Source organism: Gracilinanus agilis, chromosome 6 (genome assembly GCF_016433145.1).
Source record: "Gracilinanus agilis isolate LMUSP501 chromosome 6, AgileGrace, whole genome shotgun sequence".
NCBI lineage: Eukaryota > Metazoa > Chordata > Mammalia > Didelphimorphia > Didelphidae > Gracilinanus > Gracilinanus agilis.
Genome location: NC_058135.1, coordinates 148,868,259 through 148,889,881, shown reverse-complemented (window position 1 = coordinate 148,889,881; position 21,623 = coordinate 148,868,259). Strand labels below are relative to the sequence as shown.

Here is a 21,623-nt window from a genome sequence, read left to right as displayed (position 1 = left end):
TAGAGATATAAAATTTCCTCTAATGATTGCTTTTGCTATATTCCATAGGTTTTGGTAGTGTATCATTATTATCTTTCTCTTTAATGTAATTATTTACTATTTCTATGAGTTTTTCTTTAATTCACTTATCTTTAGAATTAAGTTACTTAGTATCCAATTAATTTTTACTTTGTGTCTCCATGGTCTCTTATTAGATGCATTTTTCATTGCATTGTAGTTTGAAAAGAATGATTTAATATTTCTGCTTTTATACATTTAACCAAGTATAATGTTTGTGTGCCCTAATATATGTTCAATTTTTGGAAAGCTATCATGTGCCACTTAGAAGAAGTTTTACCCCTTCTATTCCCATTCAGTTCTCTTCAGATATTGATCATATTTAACTTATCTAAGAGTCTATTTATCTCCTTGACTTCTTTCTTATTGAGAGTGGAAAAATGAAGTGCCCTATTATCATTTTTTTGTTATCTATTTCCACTTGTAACTCATTTAGCTTTTCTTTTTAAAATATGGATGCTATAACATTTGGTACATGTAGTTTCAATATTGATAATGTTTTACTCTCTATGGTACCTTTTAACATGATACAGTTTCCCTGTTTATCTCTTTTGATTAAATCTATTTAGCTTTAACTTTATCAGAGATTATGATTACTTCTGTTTCTTTTGTATCAGTTAAGGCATAGTATACTCTGCTCTAGCCCTTTATTTTTACTCCATGTATGTCTCTCCTTTTTTAGTGTGTTTCTTGTAAACAACATTTTTGGGGGTTTTTGGTTTTTGAGCCATTCTCCTATCCATTTCTGTTTTATGGGTGCATTCGTACCACTTATATTCAAAGTTATAATTATGAGTTGTGTATTTCCTTCTATTTTCCTACTGTTCGTGCTTTTCTCTCTCTCCTTTTGTCCTATTCCTCTTCAGAAGTCCAATTTCTTCTGAACACTATCTCTCTAATATGCACCCCTTCTAAGAATCCTTCCCTTATCCTCTCCTCTTGCTCTCCTAATTCTTATTCTATCTACCCTACCAAAAATCCCTCCCTTATCACCTTCCTTCCTCCATCTTGCTTGCTCTGATGCAGACATGACTTGTAACAAGTGAGAACTCCAGATGGACAAAAACTGATATGGGAGCTAATGTTTGGCACAAAATAATAAGACTCACACTAATGCTACTCAGAGAAATAATGAGTGTGATTGGATGTTTTGCTTTAAGAATTTATGCTGCTTGGGAAAATGGTGTAGATTTAGTGTGTAATTTAAAATGTTTATCTTGCATGTTTTTGTGTTTTTACTTTTTTCGACTGCCAGTTACATATACCTGAATTTACATTTGTTGAGTTTACATAAAATGAGGTCCAGTATATTTACTAGCCAGTACAAAAATCAAGTCTTGAGTCAATGGGAGTAGAAGAGGAGAGCTGAGGGGATGTACTCAGACATTCTCAATCTCAGTAACTAATTGTATTAGGACACTTGCTACAAGTAAGGGAGAGAAGAGAATTTGAGGAGCTCTGAGAAAAACATAATTTAAAACTCTTTTTAAAAGAAGCAGTTGAAGCTCTTGCCAGGATTATGCATATGTATTTTCAATTAAAAATAAAATGCAATTTTTTAATTTCTTCAGTATATTGACAAATTAGACCTGATGGATCTTACATGCCTTACCGATCAAAACCCAACTGAAAAGTGCTGTGCAAAGTTCCTGTTGGTGTTGCCCAAGGAAGAAGTAGAAGTGAAGGTAAGGTATAAGTCTGACCACAAGGATAAAGGATCTGAATGATACTGGCTGCCTCTAACCCCTGACCCACCCCTTTTTAATTTTTTTTAATAAATCTGAATTTAACAATTGCCAAATCAAATGAGCATTTGTATATGGAAATAGAATTTTGCATGAAACTGTACATCTCCCATATGTCCTGCTTGCTTTTCTTTTTAAGCATATGAAGTTATAAGAATATGGCTTTCAAAGATGTCCTACTTGGATATGCTTTTTCCATGGATTTCATCTCCTTTCTTCCTTTCTTTGTAAACAAAGATGTCTCTTGTTTTTGTCTTCCTTCCTTCCTCCCTTCCTTCCTTTCTTCCTTCTTTCCCCTTCCATACACGATTAGAAAAGAAAAAGAAATTCCTTGAACTACATAAGGATAGTTAAGTAAACCAAATTCTCACATTGGATATGTCCCCAAATGTACATTTTATTCTACATCATGAGATTATTTCATGTTTGTCAGATAGTGAGTTTAGTTACCTTTTTTTTTTTTGCAATTTCATATCTGTATGCATGCAAAATCATATCAAAAAAGGGGAAGGACAGTAATACAGGAGTGCTAAAGATTTGCAATTTCTTTTTTTAAAATCCCTTACCTCCTGTCTTAGAATCAATACTGTGTATTGGTTCTGAGGCAGAAGAATAGTAAAGGCTAGGCAATAGGGGTTAAGTGACTTGTCTAGGGTCACAGAGCTAGGAAGTGTCTGAGGCCAGATTTGAACCTAGGACATCCCATCTGTAGGCCTGGATCTCAATCCACTGAGCTACCCAGCTGCCCCCAAGACTTGCAATTTCTTGAAGTTTACTGATATTTAGTTTTCTCTTCCTTTCTTTCTCCCTCCCTCTCCCTCCCTTCCTTTTGTTTTCTTCTCTTTATCTCCCTCCCCCTCTTTATTTTTGATGTGGATTATTTTGGATATTTGTATTTGTTTAGGAAATAAACTGAAGCAAGGCATCTTTTTCTTCTGACAAACTAAAAGTTTCAAATTGGCCTATTATATAGGTTAATTAAATTGAACAAATGGGTAGCACTGATTTTTGTAAAATAAATATTTATTATCAATTTGGAGGTACCTAATTTATAATCTCATTTCCTTAGGAAAACACCTTTTGGGATATTCTCTACCAATGTAATTTAATACCTGCTCTGGAATTTATAGTCTTAGTTTTTTGAGGGCATTGAGCAGCTAAATGATTTACAGAGGGTAATTCAGTCAGTAGGTATTAAAGGCATATCTTGAATCCAGGTCTTCCTGACTCTGAGACCAGTCCAGTATGCACTTCGTCATGTTGTTTCTCAATGTAGAAGTAAAAAAAATATGCTGAGGGAAACTTTTAGCTAAGAAAGAACGTCAGAAATCTGTGATGCTTATAAGAATATCCTAAACACACTACTGATAAATCAGGAAGCCCTAAGAACCAAATACAAATGTTTCATATGCATATCTTTTTCCAACCATTTGGCATTGCCTTCATTATATGATGGAAATTAGAAAGTCTCAATGTTTAAGTAATATAATAAAAATTAATTATGATGGGTAAAACAGTGAATATGAATATTGAATATACTCTTAAACTTATTACTCTTGGGCCAATAAGTCTATAAAATAAATTAAAAGTAAAAAGTAATAACAATACCTACCATTATTTAGATTTTTCAGGTTTTTAAAAACCCTTTTCATATATGATCTCAAGCCATCTTCATAACAACTTTCTGGAGTAGCTGCTATTATTATCCTGTATAGCAGAGGAAATTGAGGCTGAGAGAGGTTAAACCACTTATGCAGGCTAATGTAGCTACTATCTGAAACAAGATCTTACTCAGGTCTTGCTAAGTCCAAGACCAGTAGTCCATCCATGGAACCAAAAAGTGTACCTTTTCATCTGCAGGGGATAGATTGTTTACATACTTGTATATTACTTAATCACATTGCAAATTCTTGAAAACTGAGGACAAAAGTAGATTTCATATTAGATTTTAAATGTTCATAACATTCAAGGAAGAAGATTACTCATAAAAGAGCTCGTTCCCATCCATAATCTTAGCATATCTAGTAATGGGGAGCTTATGGCTTGTAGTTCACTCTACCTTTTAGTGGTTTATATGTTTCTGTCTAGGTATTGTGGCATAGTAATTTGTTTACTAAGGTGATGGGGGGGGGAAAAGAACCTATATGTTCTAAAATATTTATAACAGCTCTCTTTGTTGTGACAATGAACTGGAAATTGAGAGGCTACCCATCAATTGGGAAATGGTTAAACAGGTTGTGGGATCTGATTGTGATGGAATACTACTATGCTGTTAGAAAAGATAAGCAGGTTTTTTTCTGTTTTTATTTTTTATTTTCATTAAAAAATGTTTTTTCCATGGGTACATGATTCTTGCTGTCTCCCTCTCCTGTTCCCCTTTTTTAATCTCTTTGGGATACAAACCCAATCGTGGTATTGCTGGATCAAAGGACATGCATTCTTTTAAAACTCTTTTGGCATAATTCCAAATTGCTTTCCAGAATGGTTGAATCAATTCATGATTTCACCAGTAATGCATTAGTGCCCCAATTTTGCCACATCCCCTCCAACATTTGTTATTTTCTTTTGCTGTCTTATTGGCCACTTTTTTTAAACCTTTACCTTCTGTCTTAGAATCAATACTGTGTATTGGTTCTAAGGCAGACAAGTGGTAAGGGCTAGGCAATGGGGGTCAAGTGACTTGCCCAGGGTCACACAGCTAGGAAGTGTCTGAGGCCAGATTTGAACCCACGACCTCCTGTCTCTGAGCCTGGCTCTCAATCCATTGAGACACCTAGCTGCCCCCCGCCCCCATATTGGCCACTCTTCTAGGTGTAAAGTGCTATCTCAGAGTTGTTATAATTTGCATTCCTCTAGTCAAGAGAGATTTAGAACATTTTTTCAGATGATTATAGATAGTTTTGATTTGTTCATCTGAAAACTGCCCATTCATATCCCTTGACCATTTGTCAATTAGGGAATGATTTGATTTCTTATAAATTTGATTTAGTTCTTTGTATATTTGAGAGAATAGATTAGACCTTTGTTAGAGAATTTTGTTATAAAGTTTTTTCCTCCAGTTTCCCCAGTTTCCCTTGTAATTTTGGTTGCATTGGTTTTGTTTGTATGAACCCTTTTTAATTTAATATAATTAAAATTATTCATTTTACATCTTGTAATGTTCTCTGCTTCTTCTTTGACCTTAAATTCTTTTCTTCCCCATAGATCTGATAGGCATATTATTCTGTGTTCATCTAATTTACTTATAATAAGCTGGTTAATTTAAAAAAAATATGAAAAGGCTTGCATGATATTATAAAAAATGAAATGAGAAGAACCAAGAGAACATTACATACAGCAACAGAAATATTGTTTGGAAAATGACTTGTGTATGTCCACCTTCAGAGAAAGAACTGATAGACATGATCAAAACATAAGTTTTTATCAAATGATGCCTTCTCTAGTGCAGGGGAGGGGTGGGAAGGTGGAAGGTATCTGAGAATTTTAATGTAAAAGATTAATTAAAAAAATAAGCAAACCATGGGTGCAAGCCTTTAATGGCATGACCATTGGTAAATTGCTTAACTTCCTAAGTGCCCCGGGAAACTCTCTAAATACTATATATAAGCTACTGAAGAACTGTTGATATGCATTGATGAAAAGAGTTTCCATATTGCTAACTTCCTATATTAATGAAATCTCAGTTCCAGACCCCCAAATTCTTTGTCTTCAATGCTTATAAACTAACTGAGACAGCCAAAGTTTAGTAGTATTGGGAACTGATCTGGGAATCAGTCAGACCTGGTTCAAGTTTTCATTCTGCTCAGATTGGCACTGTGACATTGCACAAGTCACCTTCCTTCTCAGTGTCCCCACATACTCTAATAAAACTATAAGCAATATATCAGGTGCATTAGTAGAGGGAGTTTCTGCAATGGTGAAATCACTGGTTTGATCCTAAAATAAATTCTAAAAAGCATGTTAAGTAAACACCATAGCAAATATGACATGGTTACTGTATTTATATATTCCGACCCTCATTTGCTTTTCTCTTCTTTTTCAGACAGAGAATACAGAAAGTGGGGAGGAGTGGAGAGGCTTTATTCTTACAATTACAGAGGTAAAAGCTACCTGCTTCACTTTTTCTTCCGAACATAATGTACAGGAATTCTGGCTCTTTTCATACCTCATTATTTTGGATTTTAGTTAGCATATCTGAAAAAATAAAAGGCTTCTAGTGCTTTTTCTCAAGCATAAAAGATTTTCTCTTGTCACTTGCTGTTTCCTGGCAACTAGCAAACAATTAAACATTGATTTTTTTTAAATGTAAGATTTATTCAGTTACTTCTGTAATAAAAAAATAGAAATTAGTAAAAGATTATTCTGTAACCATAATATGGATGGCAAGAAGGAACTTTGGAGATTATCCGTTTCAATTCCATCATTTTACAGATGAGGAAACTGAGACCCAGACAGGTTAAGTAAGTCTAAAGGTAGCATTGGTGGATGATGCTGTGCCTTCAGGGGCTAGGGGTGGAGACGGAAGCTAACTCCTTTGACTCTAAATTCTTGAAACCTAAGTATTCTGTGGAATAGTACTTATTGTCTCAAAATATGGCTACTAATATTACATCTTGGGTTATTTTTCTGAGAGGTCAAATTTCCCTGCTGAACTTATGCCCATATTCATTTCTCTTCTGAATGAAAGTAAAACATCGGTTTCATTAGTGGAGAAATTCAGATTCTATTCATGAATCAATCTCTTGCTAGGCTGCTTTTTGATCTTTATTCAAAAGAAAAAAAATCCAAAACCCTTAATTAACTTGTGTTTCAGAATTAATACTAAGTATTGGTTCCAAGGCAAAAGAACAAAAATGACTAGGCAATTGGAGTTAGTTGACTTGCCCAGGGCCACACAGCTAGGAAATGTCTGAGGTCAGATTTGATGCTGTTTGATCTTTAACAAGTAATTTTGAATCTATTTAGTAAAACACAAATATGATTTCTAAATTCAAAGTTGGCTTAGGCCTGGAAAAGAGTTTATATTTAAATGTTCATTCACTAAGTTTCTAGAAAAAAAAATGAGTTATAAAGCAGTCAGTATCTAATTAATCTTGACTTTGGAGGATTGATGATGAAACATACTTTCCTTCCTTCTAAACAGAGAAGTGGTGGACTAGGGTCTGGAATAAGGCACATCTTGTCAAATATGGCCAGTATATTGGACTGTTTTGTTTCATCACACTTCTTTGTTAAAAGGGAAGATTCTGCATGACGGAGGTGGCAGAGAGCGTAGGATAGGAGGAAGCTGTGGTCACTGGAAAATGATAACATAAAGGAAAAAAAAAGCTGTGCAAAAAAATGTGTTATTTGACACATTTTATTAGGGGCAAATAGTTAGCTTTGCTGCTAATAGTTCATTAAATGTTGCAGTAAGATAACCTTCATTAAAAACAAACAAACAATGAAACAATTGACATCAAAACAAGGTCATTCTGATAGCCAGCATCTAAAATGGGACTACAATAAACTATGGTTCTTAGAGGACCCCCAGAATTTCCATTTTGGGGGGATCAACCTAAACTATATCCAATTTCTAAATTAAGTTTTTGCTGTCACATATTAATAGATTTTATTAAGATGATGAATATTTTCATCCTTGATCCTTTTCAAAAGAAAGGTGATACCAGGAAAAATACTAAGCAGCAAATTAAAAGACCTAAATTTTAAATTTTTACCACATTTTATCACTAACAGTCAGGTAACTCACTCTTGACACGTTTAAGGCCTCAGTTTCCTCATCTGCAAATTAAAAATCTCAGCAGCTCTAACTGGTGATGATGATGTTTCAGGTGTCTTCCAACGTTAAAATTCTGTAATTTATGATTATATGATTCACAATAAATGTGAATTTTGCAGGATTTATTTCCATACTAGATAGCAATTGTGAATGCAGTAAAATGTGAAGCAGCCAAAGACCTGAAGTTTAGGACTTGAGACAGAGAGAAGTAGTTTGTATAGATACAAATTGGTTCTCACTACTGTAGAGATTTATCGATTACTACTTCTCTAGTTGGGTCTATAAATAAATAAGTGTGGTCCAGTTAGCCCATTTTGCTAAAGCATGATGCTAAGGAGATTAGATTCTATCCCCATAGGGGTCAGTTTGCTTCATATAAATGAAATTTCTCTCCTTGAGTCATAGTTAATACTCATCAATTACTTTACAAATGCACACTGTTATCCACAGTAGAAAGGGAATACAAATGGATCAGCACAAAACCTTCTCTACTATTAGAGAGTTCACGGTTTAAGAATGGCCTTTAAAAAAAAATTCTAAACTGTTGTTAGTCATACATTGATAAATGGTGTCACCAAAACAGTGTTATCAAAAAGGTCATCAGAGCTTATGGGAGTACAGTTGGTGAGCCACATTTATTTATAGCTGATTCATCATGAGCTGGTTTGGTTCCTAACTCTGCTAATTAAACCTCAGATATCCTGGATCACCTCTCTGAGCCACAATGAGTTCCCCCAGAATTGTGCAACAGAGGTAGGTGGATCTGGACTAGCTGGGGTATCAGAAGGTCTACTCTGAATCCACAAGGGGAGAATCCCATCTGGTAATTCGAGGTCATTCCACTGATTCTAGTTGGCTAAAAGTGGTCCTAGGGGATGGGAGTAAAATTGGAATTCTTTCCATCTTACACCCTTCTCACCCAAGAAAACAAACATTTATTAAGCACTTATTATGTGCTAGGTAGGCATTCTTCTAAGCAAAGGGAATAAAAATATAAAGAGAAAGACAAGTCTTGCCTACATGGTGTCTGAAGCTTCCAAGGACCAGACAGAGTTCCCATCAGCTATATAATACCATCCATTACATTGCTTTCCTTAACCTATTTGCCTTATTATTTTAATTTTTTTCTTAGTTGTCAGTCCCTCAGCATGTGTCGTTGCTACCTGGACAAATGATCAGACTGCATGAAGTCTTAGAGAGAGAAAAGAAAAGAAGGACAGAGATCGAGGGACCACCCAATCTACCTTTGAGAAAGGAGATCCAACCCATGGAGGAGTATATGGATATCCTAAACCCGATGCCGGTGTAAGTCTTGTGTGAATAATCATCATCACTCTCTTTTCTTACTAACCTAATTGTAGAAATGGGAATTGTTTGGGTCTATGTCATCCTTCAGGGTCATCCATGTTACCATCAGAAATAACTGCCTGCCATCACATAGAAAAAAAATTTTTTGATCAATTTGTCTTTTGTCTTTAGTCTTTAAATCACTTGTGTATTCCAGTAGTCTCGTTTACCCCATTAATCCACCTTACCAAGTCATCTCTTATACCAAAGAATAAAAAAAAGAAACAACCAAACAAAAGATACAGATAAATCAATCTAACCAACACAATGAAAAAATGGAACATATTTTACCAAAACTCTTATTGTTCTTATCAGATGCTGGACTGCCAAAACTGAAAATTGAACTACTTCATTTTAAAAGCAGTTCATATCAAATCTCGCTAATTAGAACAAATGCACTAAGTGCCACAGGAGCTATGCAATATGCCTAAAAGGTGGGTTTAAGAAAGCATTCAAATATTCAGACATACTCTTAATGCTTTAAGCAACAGAAATAGCTACAGCTCCAATGCAGCATTAACAGAGAAGTGCTGATCTCTATGGAAAACGGAAAGAAATACTATTTATTTACAAGCTTATTGAATAATCTGAGGATAGAAATGAAAACACATATTATCTCATTTCATCAGCTATTCTGGTCCCAGATATTCAAAGAGGGATCAGGTTTTGCTAAATGAATGATTTCAATTTTTGCGTTCTCTTTTGGTGGGGAAAGGATCTGGAGGTGCGAGTAAAAGGAAGAATTTTAAACATAAGAATATTCACATAGGCTGACAGGAATGTGGGTGCCTTTTTGGAGTGGTAAGATGAATAATTGTGGTGCAGCCATAAGGGGGAAACATCAGTCTCTCTTCTGCCAGACATTCAATGTATTTTTGAAAGCGGTCTTTTGATTAGTTGTTCAAACTAAAAATTAATAATTCATTATACCTTTTCTTCCCCTGTAGGTGCTTTTATTCAGTGTCTCGGAAAGAAGCAACTGAAATGCTAGAAAAGAACCCTTCTTTTGGAAATATGATCCTGAGGCCTGGTAGTGACAGTAGGAACTATTCTATTACCATCCGGCAGGAGATAGAGTATGTTGAATTTACAAAGTTTATCTAATAATGAATAGGAATTCTGTCACTAAAAATGCAGAGTCCTATGACTGATACTATTTTGTTTAATATTGAAAGTGTACTTTAAAAACACATGACAGACTAAAGACTGGTTAGATAAACACCTTTCCTTATAAGAAAGAACAATTAGCAAAAATGCTAACTTGGATCCAATTTATATTCTTTTTATCAAAGAAAGAAGTATATAAAATGTGATTGAAAGTGACCATGTAAAACTTAAAATGGACTTTGTTTATAATTTTTTTTTGGACATTCATTTTCCACAGCAGTGATCTAGCATCCGTTATCAAATTAAGAAATAATTATCCTTTAGAATGAAAGTATAAACAGAACTTTGAACCCAGAATTTGCTAATTGTTTTTTCTTGCTGTAGACACTAGACACTATTTCTTTCAGATGTAAAACACATATATAAATAAAGCATAGTGAGTTATAGGCATAGACGTAAACAAAAAACCGCTCAAGAACATGACATCGAAATAATAAGAGGAAAAACCAGAAAAACATGAGAAAGATGAAAATACTGATTGTGGCGTTTTATGATGAATGTGAGCTAAGAGAGAGGAGCTTCATAAATGGGGAACTGCCCTGTATAATACCAGAAAGAAAAGTTCCTCTACTTTCCAGCCAGTAACGTTGATAGAATGTTGAGAATGTCAGCTGAGCAGCAGCGCATCTGTTGTGCATAATGTGCCTGTTTATTTTTGATCAAATAAATTAACTTGACCACTTGACATTTTGGCTTGACAGCTTGACATTTCCTTCTTTTCAGTTTCTCTCTTCATTAAGCACAGGTTGTTACCAAGGATAGTGTGTTACTAGAAGCTCTGCTTTGCAGGTGGGGAGGTCCAGATCAGTCATTTCATTAGTGTTGACAAACTCTCTTCTCCAAGTCATCAGCAATTCCCTTGTGCCTTATAGTCTGAGCTGTCTGAGGCACTGCTGGGTATGTCTTGCCCACAGTGACAAAGGCATTCAGAAGCAGGAGTTGAACACAGATCTTTCTGAAAAGTCCAGTGAGGTCCATCTAGTCTCTGACCCTATTATTCTCGATTATGGATTGTTGTAATTTAGAGTTTACTTTAATATGATACAAATCAATGGCAAAACATTCAAAGAGGAAAAAGACCAGTTGTTTTCTGGCCAACAGAGGACAGAAAGTAAGCATAAAGTGGGCATTGTGAATAGGTTCTACATAAAGAATTTCTAAAAAATTAGTGTTATTAGCTGTTAAATACTTGTAAACATTGTCGAATTTCCTTTTCTAAAAGTCTTGAAGTTAAAATTTCTCTCATTAGAGCTCTATATTCACTTCCTTTGTGTCTTTGGACCATTTGTTTATTCTCCTCTAGACTTCAGTTTAGCCTCTCTAGACCTCATCTATAAAATGACAGCTTTTGGAATGGATGACTTCAAAGTCCTTTCCTAGCTCTAAATCTTGTGATTTCACGAGATGATTTAATTATAATCCTGCTATAATTTGAGAATAGAGTTGTCATGTCATGTTTCCAGCCCTCTTGTTCTCTGATGATCATTAATAGCTGTTGATTTATCCTTTTAGTGTACTGTTTAGAATTTTATAGCTCTTCCTGACATCTATAGCACAGTAAGTAAATCTACTTGTCCTTGATTTTGGCAAAGATGAGTTTTTCCCCTCTGATCTATTTATGCTCAGTCCCCTTAGTAATCACTGGAACATGTTTTGATGACAACTGATTTGGTGAGAGAGATCCTGCAGTCTGTGATGGTGAAACAGATGTCAGTTATCACCCTTTCTTACCTGCAGCCTTGGTCTCGCAGTCTCCATGCTGACAAAACAAACTAACCAGACAACCATAGAACAGACACTGAAAGCTGATTTAAAAGGAGTAAACAAATATAATTTAGCCCTGAGAGAGGCACACAAAGCTAAGATTCAAGCATCATTAAGTCACTTGAAAGAGTTTCTTTCAGTGAAGCAGTAAGTGGTAAATAAATGTCAATAAGAAGAGTCCTGGGGGTGGGGGAGAGAACTTCCCAATTTAGATCAGCCTTGTTGGGGGACTTTTCGTGCCTGGGTTTTAAACAATAAAATAGATTTATTAGATACAGAATGGAGATAATTTATCACTTCCTTTTTTTATCAACTTCATTTTCTTTTTTAAAAACTTATTTATTTTTTATGTTTTAAGTTCTAATTTATTCCCCCTCCTCTCTGTTCTACCTTTTAATAAAGATATATATATATATATATACATATACACATATATGTACNACAAACTAACCAGACAACCATAGAACAGACACTGAAAGCTGATTTAAAAGGAGTAAACAAATATAATTTAGCCCTGAGAGAGGCACACAAAGCTAAGATTCAAGCATCATTAAGTCACTTGAAAGAGTTTCTTTCAGTGAAGCAGTAAGTGGTAAATAAATGTCAATAAGAAGAGTCCTGGGGGTGGGGGAGAGAACTTCCCAATTTAGATCAGCCTTGTTGGGGGACTTTTCGTGCCTGGGTTTTAAACAATAAAATAGATTTATTAGATACAGAATGGAGATAATTTATCACTTCCTTTTTTTATCAACTTCATTTTCTTTTTTAAAAACTTATTTATTTTTTATGTTTTAAGTTCTAATTTATTCCCCCTCCTCTCTGTTCTACCTTTTAATAAAGATATATATATATATACATATATACACATATATGTACATATATAAACATATATATTTGTATGCATATATAAACTATATCATTCATACTTCTAGATATCAGTTCTTTTTCTGGAATGGTTGTTCACAGTTATTCTTTAAGCAATATTTCTGTTGCTATATATAATATTCTCTTGGCTTTGCTCATTTGACTTTTTTTTTTAAACCCTTAACTTCTGTGTATTGGCTCCTTGGTGGAAGAGCGGTAAGGGTGGGCAATGGGGGTCAAGTGACTTGCCCAGGGTCACCCAGCTGGGAAGTGTCTGAGGCCGGATTTGAACCTAGGACCTCCTGTCTTTAGGCCTGACTCTCAATCCACTGAGCTACCCAGCTGCCCCCCTCATTTGACTTTTTAATTACTTCATGTAAGTCTTTCCATGCTCATCATTTCTTACAACACAGTAGTATTCTGTCACAACCATATACCACAACTTTTTTAGCCATTCCTCAATTGGTAGGCCTTTCCTCAATTTCCAGTTCTTTGCCACCACAAAGAGAGTTGTTATAAATATTTTAGAACGTATAGATTGTTTTCCTTTCTCCCTGAGCATCTAGAGAAGCTGACCTAATAGTAGTATTGCTGGGACACAATAATTTATAACTTTCAACTTCCATTTAAAGAAAAGAAAAAAATACAAGTCAAGCAAAATCTTGGGCCTGCTTTATTTTATTTTTTAATAATATTTTATTTTTCCTCTATTACATGTAAAAGTAATTTTTTCATATTCATTTTTTAAAAGTTTTGAGTTTCAAATTTTCTCTCTTCTCTTGACTCCCTTTTTCCCTCTCCTCCCCACTCTCTAAGAAAGTAAGCAGTCCAATATCAATTTTACATTGTGTAATCATGTAAAATATTTTTTCATATGTCAGTTTTTGAAAGAGATCTCAAATGAAAAAAAAATAATAATAAGTGAAATGAAATATAGTATGTTTTAGTCTGTATTCAGACTCCATCAATTCTTTCTTGGAGGACGGATAGCAGTTTTCATCATGAGTCTCTGAGATTGTCTTGGATCACTGCATTGCTGAGAATAACTAGGTCATTCATAGTTATTTATCAAGAAATATTGCTAACATTGTGTACAATGTTCTTCTGGTTCTGCTCACGTCACTTTGCATTGCTTAATTGAAGTCTTTCCAGATGTTTTCTGAAATTATCCTGCTTGTTGTTTCATATGGCACAATAGTATTCCATCATTATCATATACCACAACTTGTTTAATCATTCACTAATTATGGACAACCCCTCAATTTCCAATTCTTTGCTAACACAGAAAGAACTGCAATAAATATTTTTGTACAAATAGGTCATTTTCTTTTTTTTTAATGTCTTTGCTATACAGACATAGTAATAGTATTGATGGGTTAAAGTATATGCACAATAATCAAATAAGCACATTTTAGACTTTTATTAATAGAAGATTGGATTCCAAAAGACTTTAGGAATTTTTTTCTTTCTCCCCCTTTTTTTAGTAGATGAAGAAACTTACTTAGTGCAGACAGCTGAGATCCCTTGAAGAACCATACATAACAAATTCATGTCAGCACAGTGAATAGGACCTGTCTATTCTCCTGACTCATAGAAATATTTTCTTTCCATTGCCTCATGGATGATTCCTTGATCTCCCTGTCTGCATGTATGTGAGATGTATTATCGCTTATGTTAAAAAAATTGTCAGTATTTTTAAAAGACTAAATGTTCTATTCTCATTAGCTTCTTGATATCTTTGCACTGGTTTGGGGATTTCTGCTAGCTTCCATTAATAATATTGATAGATCATGGGACCAAAGGCCTCCCTTTCCTCTAATCCCTACCAAGACCAATAGCAGCCCTTTACCTTGCACTTGCTGGAACTCCAGAACAAAGCAAGTAGTTCCATTTCAGAGGACACGGTTACTTCCCATGCTGTGACCTGACAAATCCATGACGGATTGAAGTTCTGGACTTATACTGTCTGTACAATACTAAGGACTATACAAGCCTTAGAACCAAAGCCCCCATCCCCAAAGCCAATCCTCCTTAGGGCTCTCCAATCATCCAGACCCACTTCGCCCAATAGAGACAATCCAGGCGACCTCATCCCAGATCCCACCCTATCAAAGATTGCCCCCTTCTCCACCTGGACGGAGACCCTTAGTTATCTACAGGTTGTGGGCTCCCCCCTTGCGCTCCCTTTCTTCCCTCACTCCTCGCCCACAATAAAGCCTTGCTACATTACTCAATCTCTCTGCCTCATTAGTCTCGAGTCAGACCCCTACCAGCCAGGTCTGACAAATATTAGTTATGGTGACAAAATGAGATATGATTATAAAACGCTCTCTATATACATAATATGATTTTCCCCCTCATAAGCCCATTAGATAGGTACAAATACAACAACTCCCATTTTGCAATTGAGAGAACTGAAGACCAGAGAGATTAAGGGACTTACTATTATTGTCACACACAATTCAATCAGCTCAATTAAATCAGCATTTATTACGCACCTTGCTGGAGATGGAAAGGACCTGAGTGGTCACACCTAATCAGGTTCTTTCTTTTTATAGATGAGCAAAATGACTCAAACAGGGTTCAAATTATTTATCTAAGCATATACAACTAACCCAGGACAGGACTAGAATTCAGGTCTTTGCTTTCTCAGTCCAGTACTCTTCTTTCTCATTTAACAGAATATTTAACTAACTTGATCTTACTGATTCTCTGAGCATGAAGGATTCATTGTCAAGAGTTTGGCAATGAGCCAGTGTTTAGGAAACACCTGTGTTGACCACAAAACCAGATTTCTTTTATAGATAGAACAAGAAATGTGATTCAGTCATGTGAGTAAATGAGTGTGTCTGGCAAAACAGAAGCTACAAAAAGCACATTGCTTATATAGAAGCAGCTTTAGGGAGGCATAAACTCCACCTGTTAATCAATCACGAGTTTTCAGATCAGGAAGGGACAGAATCACCCTGTAGCAGATTATTAGGATGACCCTTCCCTTGATGGAGGACATCATTTCCACTGGTCCAGTGCCAGGGTGTGTGAATTCAAAAGGCAAGACGCTGGTCTCATAACACAACTTCCTGTCTTATTTTCATCTTTCTTTCTTAAATTGTTATTGGTGGTTGGCAAGCTAGTACTGTAGACAATTTTCTAACAGATTACATCTTCCTAAGCACTTGGGTCAAAGTCTTAGAACAGTAAGAGGCAGTGTGGCGTGGTAGAAAGACAATTGGTCGTGGAGTCAGAAGTTACAAATTTGAATCCCAGCTGTGATGCTGATTGCCTGTTTGACCTAGAGCAAGTCACTTCTCTTTGGGTCTCAGTTTTTTCAGCTGGAAAATGAGCAGCTTGAATGAGGTGGCCCCTAAGTCCCTGACTGGCTCTAAATCCCAAGCGTCAGTGCCAAAGTATTCTGCAGATTTTTTCCCCCAAGGTCTCAAGCAGAAAATCTCAAGATAGCTAATTTTACCACCATCTTTTTTTATTCTAACTAATCTTTGAAAAAATCAAGAGGGCTCTGATGCCAACTATAATTGTGAATCGTAGCCCTAGTTAATTTTTCCTGCTTTTCCCCTACACAAAAGTTGGGATTCAGAAATAGTCACCAAATTTGCCAGGCAGCTTTATGCAACATCCTGTGTTTACCAGGATCAGTGATATTTTAAAATGTTAACAGCAGGTGCTAAAGGCCTCTTTTACTGTCAGAGTGGAATTGTACATAGGCAAGGTTGGCCTTATAAATAGTCATATGTTCCAAGAAACACTGGGAAGATCCTCCTTTTTTTCCTCTCAAATCTCCTCCACAATTCTGCAATTAACATCTGAATTTCTGCCATCAGGGAGTCATTATTATGGGTTAGGCACTGTCCTCTGTGAACAGCAACATAAAAAAATCATGGGAAATGAGTTATCAATCAGAAAAACTTTTATTTAGGGCATTTACCACATTCTCTCCAACTTGATGGCAGGTGCTGATAGGTCAAATCATGAGGTGCTTGCTCTCTGGGAGTCACCCTAAACCCCTAAAGATGGGGAGAGGTTGTGAATCAGGAATAAAGGCACTGGGATGACATTTCAGGGGTCATACAGTTTTGCTTAAGACCAGCCTTATTTATTGGGCAAATATGGAGTTGGTATTTCTCTCAATCAAAAAATGGCAGTTAATTTTTCAACATCTGGGGAAAGTTTTGGGGAAAGCCATAACCTAGAAGAGAGTCCAAAAGTACATCCCCTGCAGCCACCAAACTCTTATCTTAGAGCTCCAGGACAGCACCGATTGTTGTTCAGTTGGATCTGCCTCTTCATGACCTCGTGAATCACACTGTCTGTGAGGTTTTCTTGGCAAAGATATTGAAGTGGTTTGCCATTTCCTTATGCCTAGAGTCCCACACACAGCAAGCAAGTGTCTGAGGTCAGATTTGAATTCTGGTCTTTCTGGCTCCAGACCCACTGTACCAAGGGGTAGTGCCTATTTCCCAATAATTAGGGCGACACTGAACATATTTTAAGATTCCTAGACTTACTAAGTCCTCAGAGAGTGCCTATTTTTTTTTTAATTTTGTGTGCAACCAGGTATCATTTGGAAGAATCATATTTATATTTTTCATAGTTAGAAGATGATCAGTTATACTCATATAAGGTAATCTGACAAGTGAGTTAGTGGCCCTTTTAAAAGTTAAGGGTGGTCTTTTCTGTATTCCACTTACATTGGCACGGGCAGGCTCTGGGTTCTTGGTATCAGGGTAAGGCAGTCTCTGTCAGGGCCTGTTGGCTTGGAAAGGCTTTGGATGTGAACTCTCGAGAGACCAGATGGCGATATACAGGATCATCACCAGGACGATAAGATGTTCACAGAAGGTGCTGAGAGTGGAGTCGGTGCAGAGGCAAGGTTGGCTTTATAAAGCAGCAGTTGTGTGTTCAGAGGGTTCTAGCAAAGTCCTTCTTTTCCCCCAAATCTTCCTCCATCCTCTCCATTGGTGGCACCTGGCCATTGCATGATGGTTTTGTTTCAGCCATGATCATTCATAAAGACCCTGACAGTTCCAATACTTATTACCTTGCAGCATTGTCCTGATAATCTTGATCAAATCACTTAACTTACATATTCTTCACTTTCCTTCTCTGTAAAATGGGGCCATGAGGTGGCACCATAGACACTGTTTTGGACTTGATGTCAGGAAGACCTGAGTTCAAAGTCCAGCCTCAGACATTTATGTGGCTCTAGACAAGTCACTTAACTTCTGCTGACTTTTTTTCCATCTGTAAAACAGTGATAATAATAAAACATATCCATTTAACCTGCCCCTGCTTCAATCTCCTTCTCTGTAAAATGGGGGAAATTCTAGCTCCTAATTGCTTCAGTAAAACTGGGTGATAATAATAGTACCTTCCTCCCAGGATTGTGATGAAGATAAATAAGGTATTCACAAAGTGCTCTGCAAGGCTTGAAGTGCTATATAAATGCTAGCTATTATCATACACTTTGGAAGATAGTTATGAGGCAAGTATTTTGCAAACTAAAAGCACTTAGGTAAAGTATTATCTTCTCGGTTGTAGAGGAGCTTTAAGCTACACTGGCTGAAGGGGACCATCACACAAATGAAATTGCGGATCCTTTAAGTATTGAGGGGCTTTCTTTTTCACCAGTACCATCACTGATCCAGATTCCCTAATTCACTAGACTACAGTAACCTGGGAGGCTAGCAAGGCAGTGGGGTAGAGAGAGCACTGGGCTTAGAATCAGGAAGACTTATCTTCATGAATTCAAATCTGGTCTCAGACATGAGCTGTGTGACCATGGACAAGTCTCTTAGCCCTGTTTGCCTCAATTCCTAATCTGTAAATTGAGCTGGAGAAGGAAGTGGCAAGCCACTCCACTATCTCTGCCAAGAAAACTCCAAATGGAGTCATGAAGAGTTCAACACAACTGAAATGACCCAACAACAACATTAGCCTAGGAAAAGACATGTAGGCAAAGAGACTTCCTAGAAATTTTTGTTGAGCTACACAGAAATTTTATTTGGAATCTACATGCTTATTATACATGAGAACAAAGAGGAAAGAATCTTTTTTCTTCTTTCTTTTTTTTCCCCTTTATTTCAGCACTCCAAGAATAAAGCACTACAGAGTGGTGAGCATAGGAGCCGGCTACACTATCGAACTAGAAAAGCCAGTAAGTAATTATCTTGGTTGTAACTATCTTTGTTACAGATGAACTCTGCCCAGACTTCTGCTTTCTAGAACTATAAAGAAAGTTGAAAAACAAAGACAAAAATTTATTGCCCAGGAAATTTGTATTGATGAAAAATATCACGTTAAAAACATGGAAGCTTAAAAAATATATGTGGAAAATTGTTATTATATGTAACTGGTAAATAAAATATCTTTTACAACAAAAGACAAATCAAGGTTCCAAAAACTCATGATTGCTTCCAGCCCTTCTGTGATTTTGAGAAAAAAAAAAAGGTTCAAAACAGAAGAAAAAGCACAGAAGCTAACAGACTCTCAGGGTGGAGGAGTTTTGAGAAGGGCAGCTTTAGGCTGGATATTGACAGAGTAGGGAGTAGAAGGTTGTAAAGATTCGAGAGGTGACAGCTCTTCCCTTCCTTTGCTTTGCACAATTCTTTCTAAATATAGAATATTTTTAGGGTGAGACAGAATATGAATTTTGCCAGACACCTGACTTACATTTTCCCCCAAGAACAAACATTTAAAAGAGGTTGTTTAGAATTAAGAAGAGACTTAAGATTCTTATGCTTTCAAAATTTCTGTTCTGTTTCAAATCTCCAGGGAAATGTCGGGGGAAAATATTCCCTTCTCCCTGCCCATACAACCCCTTTATTTCTTTCACCTGTGAAATAACAGTGGAGGGACAGGGCTGAAGAAATCCCTTCCTTGTCTGTCCCATCCAGGGGCTTCTTTATTCTCTGTGAGTGGGGATGCATGCAGGGAAGGAGTCTGATTCCAGTGAGAAAGGAACTTAAGAGTCTATGGGCAGAGACTGGGGAAGGAAGCAGATGTTTCTGTTTACAGGAAAATGACGGTTCTCAAAGCAATTTATATTGTTCTCATAAGGCCTCATTGTCTTGCCCCTTGCTTTCCCAGCCTTATTGCTTCGAACACAGTGGAGTAGAAGAGGAAAGCAAAAGAATTTCTTGTGTTGTCACCACATCCTCTAGAGCAGTGATGGGCAAACTACAGTGTGGGCCAGATGCGGCCTCCTGAAATGTTCTATCCCACCAGTGACATTATTCCTAATCTGATGAATACAATGAGTAGGATACAATACAATGAAACTTTGAAAGATTTGCCTTAGAAATAGACTGACAGATGAGCATTTCCTTTCCTTTGGCCCCCTCTTTAAAAAGTTTGCCCATCACTGCACTATGCTATTAAACTGGGTGGTTGTTGGGAGCAGATTACTCTACTGGTCCTGTGGTCATTAGACATAACCTGTGTCCCCCCTCTTGTGTTTTCTGTCTTAATATTCAGGTGACACTCCCAAACCTCTTCAGTGTCATTGATTATTTTGTGAAGGAAACTCGAGGAAACCTAAGACCATTTATATATTCCACAGATGAAAATCTTGGTATGTTTCTCATTATAGTTTAGGTAGGAGATGAACTGTGTGCATTTGCAGTAGGACCGAAAGTAGAAAATTAGCATCAATAAAACTTTTTTTTTTCAAAGAAAAGGATGTATTCAAGAAACACTGAGGAGAAAAGATAGATAATCATCTTCCAGATTAATCATTGTCTTAATTTGATGAATCTCAAAACTTTTTTGCTCAAGATTTTCTGTAAGGAATCTGGGTCATTGCAAGAGATATGCACATGTGATTTTAAGTATGAATTCCATTCATTTTGTGGCATACTTAGTCAATTAAGCACACATTTTGAGAACTATTGTAGGAATTGACTATAGGTGTTTGTAAAATATCTGTTTTGACTGTGAGTAGCAAGGTATTATAAAACGTGCAATCATTTATTGCTCCTGATGTTTTATTTAGAAAACTTGCACCAAGAAAAGGAGGCTGACAAATTATTTCTCCTTTTCCTTTCTTTAGGACATAAAAAGGCAGATTCACCAATTAAAATTTCCCCATGGAAGCAAGAGCAACCTTTTGTGAGACCAGTGATCAAAAACGCAGTTAGATCTCATGTGAATGATTACATGAATGGTGAGAAATGCAGCTTTATTCTTCTTTTCAGAAATACTGGGAACTGAACCAAGAGCTACTTTAGAGTATGGGTGGATCCACATTTTCGGTTCTCAAATGTTTTCCCAAGGTAAAAAAGTAATCAGTTTCACCTTGAGGATGAGAGGTCAGCCTATATATATTCTAGTAATAATGCAGAATCACTCTAATATTCCAGTGTCACTATTACCTATGTAAGAGCTATGGAGTACTACTCATCTCTATTTTTAGTTTTAATTATATTTGGTCTTTAGTACAATTTAGTTTCCTGGGCTTCTTATGGTCTACCTAGTTTCCTATGGATTCTCTCAATTTAGGATTATGAAGTAGTATTCCCAGAGAACAGTGCCTAGAAATATAATTACTTCTACATCATGCTCTTTGCCTCCTAAGACATAGCTGGCATTTGTAACTGCTATGTTAATTCAGGAAGAAAAATAAACTGTTCACAGAAGCATGAGTTATTTAGGAGAAATCAATGTCTTAATTAAAATGAAAACAGCATTTGAATATGCTAAAGAAAAAAAGAAAAAAAATAGTTTCAGAGCTAGGAACTCTAAATGACATTGAAAACAACTCTGACCTTTTCTGTAGGTTATTATTCTTGACTAATTTGAACTTTTCCTCAACAGAATTTCTAGGTCAAGAATCTAATAAAATAAGAAGGGAGAAGAGAGAAACGGAAGAAAAAAGTGGACACTGA

At 36.1% G+C, this 21,623-nt stretch overlaps 1 protein-coding gene across 1 annotated transcript in view; it reads left to right on the top strand.

Moving 5' to 3' along the window:
- STAP1 (signal transducing adaptor family member 1) overlaps window positions 1–21,623 on the top strand; it is a 58,452-nt gene extending 36,829 nt beyond the window's left edge. The window contains exons 3-10 of the mRNA XM_044680470.1: window positions 1,629–1,742; window positions 5,845–5,901; window positions 8,714–8,886; window positions 9,876–10,004; window positions 18,826–18,895; window positions 20,215–20,311; window positions 20,789–20,902; window positions 21,553–21,623. Of these exons, the coding sequence (XP_044536405.1) occupies window positions 1,629–1,742; window positions 5,845–5,901; window positions 8,714–8,886; window positions 9,876–10,004; window positions 18,826–18,895; window positions 20,215–20,311; window positions 20,789–20,902; window positions 21,553–21,623 (825 nt within the window). The remainder of the gene's footprint in view (window positions 1–1,628; window positions 1,743–5,844; window positions 5,902–8,713; window positions 8,887–9,875; window positions 10,005–18,825; window positions 18,896–20,214; window positions 20,312–20,788; window positions 20,903–21,552) is intronic.